General features: G+C 36.1%; 1 protein-coding gene across 1 annotated transcript; it reads right to left on the bottom strand.

Moving 5' to 3' along the window:
- Nucleotides 1-1,183: 1,183 nt before the first annotated feature.
- Nucleotides 1,184-3,532, bottom strand: LOC101881827 (type-1 angiotensin II receptor B). Its single transcript, XM_031051884.2, has 2 exons — nucleotides 3,385-3,532; nucleotides 1,184-2,994 (listed from the first exon to the last, which is right to left on the bottom strand). Exons 1-2 carry the CDS (start codon nucleotides 3,432-3,434, stop codon nucleotides 2,424-2,426), a joined length of 621 nt encoding a protein of 206 aa, XP_030907744.1. The 5' UTR covers nucleotides 3,435-3,532; the 3' UTR covers nucleotides 1,184-2,423.
- Between the last annotated feature and the right edge of the window lie 3,569 nt (nucleotides 3,533-7,101).

The raw sequence follows: 7,101 nt of genomic DNA, 5'->3' as shown, positions 1-7,101 counted from the left end.
GTTGACCATAAGAAACATTATAATAGTTTAGTTAACTTAGTTTAGGTCCCTATACTAAGTAGTGTAATTTCAGTGGAAGTGCAGCACCTGGTAGCAAATGATTCTGAATCCTCAGAGTAATAGCTTTCAGTTCAAAACTGCCTTAACTAACCATTTCATTGTTCCCTCGATCATATTACCTGATCTGTGGATGTTATTAGTTCCCTTTTTAAGATTCCTAGCTTCTGGACAGGATGCAGCCTGAGCAGCGAGGTTCACCCATCTGTGAGTGATAGGATCAAAAGAAAATAATAGGTCTGACTCACTATTCCTTACTCCCTGATTTATTTTTTTTTAAACTAAACAAAACTGAAACACTGATGCAGTATGCAGTATTGCACAGACCATATATTAGGCCACTGGTCCTTTTAAGAGTCTGCTCTGGGTTACTTAATATGTATTCAATGCTCCCAAAAGCTTGTTGAATATCAAATGGCACAAAAAACCTCATTGGTTCATTCATTAGTTGGATGATACACACAGGGAGATGCTTAGGAGATTAACACAATTCTAAATAAGAAGACTGCTTATAGCTAGGCATAGGCACAGACTGATAAAAAGGGAAATTCTGGTCAGGTAGTTTGTACCAAAGTTTATCATAGTCTTTTCCCAACCTATAAATTGTGAAATCCTTGGCTCCTTGTGGCCTAAAACTCCATTTCAGTTGCAGGGCTCATGTGCTTATTATCTCCTCATCTGTTCTCTGCTGTTGTTGAGCAGTGAGTAACTCCTATCTCAAGAACATATTGGGAAACTTAGCTTCACTTTTAGTGCAGTAGATAACTGAAGTTGCTGCTTTAGTTGTGAGATAACACCACACTTGATATAGTAATATATACTGGATATACTAATAGCAATTAAAGAGTCATTAGTGGGGTGGAAAAAGAACAGTAGGTGGATGGGGTAAAGTCTTACAGGATTTCATTTCCTAATTCTCTGCTGCAAATGAAGTCTTGGCAAAGTTTTATTTACTTCAGTTTCAGTGAAGGAGTCCTATTGATGGAAAGTCCTCTGTGATGTGGACTTTGCTCCTACTGAGAAGAAAAAAATTACTTTTTCATAACAAGTAAGAATAACAACTATATATGCAAAGCTTAGAGAAATATTCTTCCATTAACAGGTAAAGATTTTACTTCTCCATGTTTATTTATGAGTTAAATTAATACAATTTAAATATCCTTGGCTGCTACATGATCAGATTTTGAAAATTAAGTTCTAGTTAGTATTTGTAATTTCTTTGTAAAGACTAGTAACAGGTACTTAGCAGCTACCCAGAACAATGTACAGGAAATTAAAACATGTTTCTTAGTAATCACTAGTTATCTTTACCTAACTACAAGTTACTGCCTTAAAAATAAGCAAGAGTAAGCATAAAGAATGCTAGCCACAACCGAAATTCAAAAAAATCTTCATAAGCCACCACTTCATGTCATATTTTTCCACAGTGAGCTTGCACACATTCACAAAACTAAAACAAGGTCCTTGCCAGTGCTAAATTTATTTCTTATTCACTCTATTTCACAAGAGAAGTAAAAATAATGCTTTCATTTGGAAGGTGAAGTCGGTATGATATTTGACACTTTGTGCTGCTGCCATAATTTTGTGACCCATAAAAAATAATATCATGAAGTCTGTAAATCTGTTTGCCATATAACGCAGAATACTTGTACCTGGGTTTTTTTTGTTTGTTTTTTTGTTTGGTTGGTTTTGTTTAGTTTTTGTTTTGTTTTGTTTTTCTGAAAAGTCACATCACAATTTACATTATACTTGTTAAAACCTGTTAAGACAACATAATTCAGTAAATGAGCTTGATTGTGTAAATAATAATTACTACTTTCAAACCTAAATTAAGCAATGAATAAAAATAACTTACTTTTCCATCTACATAAATGTTTTGTGTGCCATTAATATACTCTAAAACCATTCTCAGCCGTAACAGGAATTTAAGTATGGTCTCTTAAAACTTTAGACTATCTAAACATTTTTGATGATCTAGCAGGGTTTTTTCAGAAAGAAAACTTAGTTTTAAACTTTCAAAGTTTCTGTTTTCCACACACCGTCCTTTTCTGTTTCCTGCACACAGGCTTTCCAGAAATCACAGATAATTTTAATGGAAAGTAAAAATACTGTATTCCTTACACTCTGAGCTTCTAGGCACCTTGCTGAGATTCTCAGCACCAGTGCTAATTTCAGGATGCAGATATTAACTGAAGAACTGAACTAAGTTGCCAATGCCAATTCTTTTATAACACACAAAATAAACCCCAATAACTTTTACCTATCTCTAGCTTTGCCTGGATTGCTTAGTAAAGGAGAGTATTAGAAGAAAGGACTGCTGAGGGAAGGACAGAGTCATGTTATTCATTAGGGTTCTATGTTCCTTGTCAGAGATTTTCTGTGCTTACTAAAGCATCTTCTTGCCTGGTTAAAACCACATCTTTTCTCTTGTCTTCCTCTGTTACAGTCTGACTCATCTGTTCAAACAGCTTTGCTATCTTGACAAATCTCAGGTGATTCCGAAATCTTTGTGCAGCAAAAGCGTAAAGTAGAGGGTTAATACAGCTACTAATGAATACAAGTGCTCCAGATATGTACACTCCTCTGTCTACAATTTCATCCAATGCCAAAGACATTTCCTTATTAGAGAGTTCTATGTGAACTGAAACAGTATCTAGGATGTTAAAGAGATGATGGGGAAACCAGCTTAAAAGGAACACCACCACAACACTGGCAATGAGGCTCTCTGATCGCCGCTTAGATTGGTAAGTCATTCTGCTTATTCTTCTTGCAACACACATGTAAGAAGTGCAAATAATTAAAAAAGGGATTACAAAACCTGCAAGAGTCTCCAGCAAAAGATATGACACTTTCTGTCCATTAGAAGAGTAGTTGCGACATGTGCATAGTAGTTGACCGTTCACTTCTTCTGTCTCTTGAAATGGAATGATAGAAATGCTAAAAGTAATAGACAGGAACCAAATGAGGAACATGATTAAAACAATCTTTTGTTTTGTTTTGTATCTGTGGCTGGTGAAAGGGTAGAAGACAGCCATTAACCGCTCCAAGCTCAGTGCTGTAATTAGAAATATACTAGCATACATGCTGCAGTAAATAATGAAAACCAGTATTTTGCAGATGACAACTCCAAAAACCCATGAGTCAGCGAAGGAGTAAATCCAAATTGGTAAAGTAATCAGTACAAGGACATCTGCAATGGCCAGGTTCAAGATCAGCAAGACTGAAGGAGATGCCTGCTTCATTTTGGTACAAACAGTCCAGATGACGATACAATTTCCAGGGATTCCAATAATAAATGACAAGCTCAGTATTATGCAGACTACTGACCTCGCAATATTCCACATCGAGTGCATACTGCTTTCCTCAGTTTGAGTCATGCTGGAAATTCTTCAGTTCTTCTTGGTTGCTAATATCTTTGGTACTTTGTGCCTCCTTTTATTCTGTAGGTGTCAGTGAACTACTTGAAAGTTCTCTAACTGGCTTTCTGAAGACTAATACAGCACATGAGCTCACGTCTTAATGCTCACTCTTGCAAACATCTGACCACTTATGGCAGTTCCTGTTGTTCAGGAAGACTATGCACTTCTGCATACAAAGCGAAAATAAAGATACAGTGCAGCATCTGGCTTTGTTTTTAGTTATACACCCATAATACTTCTGCAGATTTTACAGCATGCCAGTGGTCTTCCAAAAGAAGCTTGCTACTTTGTTCAACTTACTGATCTAAGCAACAGCTATGAGGAGAAAGCTACCCTCTTTATGCTATTCTACTCATTTATATGAATGAGTAACACTTCTTAAAAGTCAGAAAAGAGGGGTGGCAGATAAATCATGAATGTGCATTATGTTTGACATGAAATTCTATCCCAAAGTATGAAAAACTGTGCTTACTGTCTTCATGTAATCTTTTTTAATTCAGAAGGAAACAGTTGAACATGCTTTAGAAATATGCTAACATAAAGGAAATCAGCATTTTCGTATACTGAGATACTGCTGGTACAATGAAGTGGATGGGAGTTGTCTCTCTAATGCTCTGGGAAACTGCAGTCATTTAGCTAAACAATAACCATCAGAATAGTGTGGATATAGGGTTATAGGAGGAAATGCTCTATGTCTGAGAAAAAATGCATTATTATGTTGTTCTCCTCCTGCACCAGCAATGGGATATGGCTTTATTTCCTCAGTAACTTCCTAAGTCCTGTGTGAATCCTAAGTTCTTCTGTGTCTGGCCAGAGAAAATGAAAATATTTTGTTATCCTGATGTCAAAACATCTTCTGAAGTTCATTTCCAGAAAGATAAAGGAGGAACTAGATCAGCAGCACACACAGAAATGGTCAAGAGTCACAGAAGTGAAACTGGTTGGGTATTTTCCATAAAAAAGATTCACAGAAGAAGTTACATGTAGTGCTCTTAAATTTAAGATTGTGTTACAGATTATTTCCCTAAGTGCTGAGGTAGAATTTTACAAAGCTGGCAAATGTAGAGTATGATATTAAGTTGAAAGTTTTTCTTTCACCATGGAAAAAGGGTTGCACCACCACCACTGCCCCCCTCCAATCAGCTTAGTTGGTTTTGATCTCATAAGAGTATAATGAGATCAAAAGCAAATCCAGAATAACTCCACTAAAGTAAAGTATGATCTCTTCAAAATGCTATTTGTGTAACAAATATTTTAATTTGGATTTAATCTGTTACACAATTCCAGTTCCTTTTATTTTTAACTACATTTAATAAAGGTTGAGTGTGAGAAAAAACCCAAACCAGTAGTTTGTACTCTAAAGGGAATTTCTGAAAACCACTTGTGAAAATCAACTAATGAAGGGAATTGATAGGCAATGTCTTTTCTTCTAAGGAAATCACCTTTATACATTTCATTATTTCTACAGAAGTAACTTTGGAAGAGCTTTGTATTCATTTATTGGCAGTGGCAAATAGAGACTGAACTAAGTTACAGATTTTTATTAAAAAAAAATAAAATCAAGGAGAGATGCCCAGTATCTCAGTAGCCCCAGTGCTACAGGACACGCGGGTTCTTTTTAGGTAAATTCTCAATCTAAATTATTATTATTATTATTATTATTGTATCACACATTTGTTATTAAGAATTTGACCTTTTTTACGGAGCGCCTTGGTAACTCTAGATTGCAAGAAAGCTGTATCAATTATTAGACATTCTGCTTAACTTAAAACATAACTACTCAAAATTCTGTGTAGCAGTAAGCTGTGCTATCTGCTAGAAATTGTAGATAACAATCAGCTACTATGTAATTAAAATTTTTTATGTCATAGCAAATCTTTAATTGTAACTACAGCCCGCATGCTACCAGGGATCTCTAAGAAAACTTGTACTTTCCTGTGACTTCTCTAAGATTTTCCTCTTAAAAACTTTCTTTTTGGTGGCAAAGAGCATTTGTCTGTACCCCTGTTGGTGCTGGTATTCGTACAGTTCTAATTCAGTGGTGTATGGATCTGGTTGAACTTTTGAAGCATCTATCTTTCCATTTTTCAGAAATGTGTTTCTCCACTTCATCAGTGTTTGCTTGCCAGATGACCTCTGCTTCTGGCTGTATCTTTCATTTAAACAGGAAAAAAAAGGAATAGCACAATTTCAGCGACAGCCTGGGAGTCTGTTTAAAAAAAAAAATAAATCCCAGACAGGTGTTGAAATGCTAAGACTTCCCTGTGTAAGCCTCTGAAGACAGGCTATTAGACCTAATATCGCAGGTATTAGAGTTAATATTAGCTAGATATTGTCTCTGAAGAGCTCTGACTGTTGGATCTCTGTGAAAATTTTGGACTGTTTGTAAGTTGTCCTTAATATTCTCTAGAAGTGCCTGACCGTTAACTTGTCAAATTTACACTAATAGTACATGAACTTCATGGCAAATTTAACAAATATTTCCATTAACAATGGGAGCAGTGTAGTATGTTCAATAACATGCTGAACATGCCAGTGGCTGAACAACTCAGTATCTTCCTTATTTTAGTGAGCAAATGTGGGTGGGGCTTTTAATGCATGAACACGCAGTTGGACTTTTGACCACATAAACTCTGATCTAATTCTATTAACAGCAGTGAAACTAGGCTGCATGTCTGTGTTTATAAAAAAAAAGGTCTAAACTTGAATTTCTTTTGTGTGCATACATACATATAGTGTAACAATTCAGCCATTAACAATACCGAACTCTAAGTTTGTTACCTTGAGATTGGTGAATAACTTCTGAAAACTTTTCAAGCTCAAGAAGTCTGTGCTACTGCTAACAAAACATTTAAAACAAGATTTGATTTTTATATATTAGGGGCGTGTTTCAGTCACCTTTTTAATGATTTATTTTTCTTTGTATGCGTGCATTAGCTTCCCCCTGGTGGATGGTCTGTAAATTCATAGAATCATAGAATGGTTAGGGTTGGAAAAGACCTTAAGATCATCTAGTTCCAATCCCCATGCCATGGGCAGGGACACCTCACACTAAACCATATGACCCAAGGCTTCATCCAACTACTAAGCATATTCAGACAGCTGTTTGGACCACTAAATGTAAATCACAACTGATATTTCCAGCTCTTGCATATTTACTCTGAGAATCAAAATTTTACTTCAAGATGCTAAGAATCTTTGGGCTAGCAGCCTCTACTCAAATTGCATCATCCCTCACTGCAGTAAGAGCATACCTGTAACAATTTTCAGAGTAGCCGATGCATGGGAAACCTGTGTTGCACACCTTGCGTGAATAGCTGTATCAAAAAGACTTTATAAATCCTCTCCAATTTCTTCTTCAGAAGGATCTTTGTGAATGTAGGATGATGATCACCAAATATCACGTATCTGCTGAGATGCTGGAAACTAATGTTAGTAACCATGTTTGCCTGTAAATGCTGAAGGGAGAAAGTGACTAGTCTCAACTCCTTTTTTCTTCAGCCATTGAAACAAGGTAGTATCTGCAGAATTGGCAGAGTTGGCTTACAATGAACTCGATTCAATGGTGCTTAATGACAGTGTGAAAGTGGCACACTTTACTCTCATCAGAAAATTATGGTACATA

The sequence above is a fragment of the Melopsittacus undulatus genome, chromosome Z, assembly GCF_012275295.1.
Source record: "Melopsittacus undulatus isolate bMelUnd1 chromosome Z, bMelUnd1.mat.Z, whole genome shotgun sequence".
Classification (NCBI taxonomy): domain Eukaryota; kingdom Metazoa; phylum Chordata; class Aves; order Psittaciformes; family Psittaculidae; genus Melopsittacus; species Melopsittacus undulatus.
This window is presented reverse-complemented; position numbering and strand designations above follow the sequence as displayed.

Bases quoted from the DNA above. Each gene is read 5' to 3' on its own strand.
- LOC101881827 (XM_031051884.2), bottom strand. From the start codon at position 3,434: ATGACTCAAACTGAGGAAAGCAGTATGCACTCGATGTGGAATATTGCG. The intron at 2,995-3,384 runs GTCAGTAGTCTG...TATTACTTTTAG, and splicing joins TCGATGTGGAATATTGCGAG to CATTTCTATCATTCCATTTC.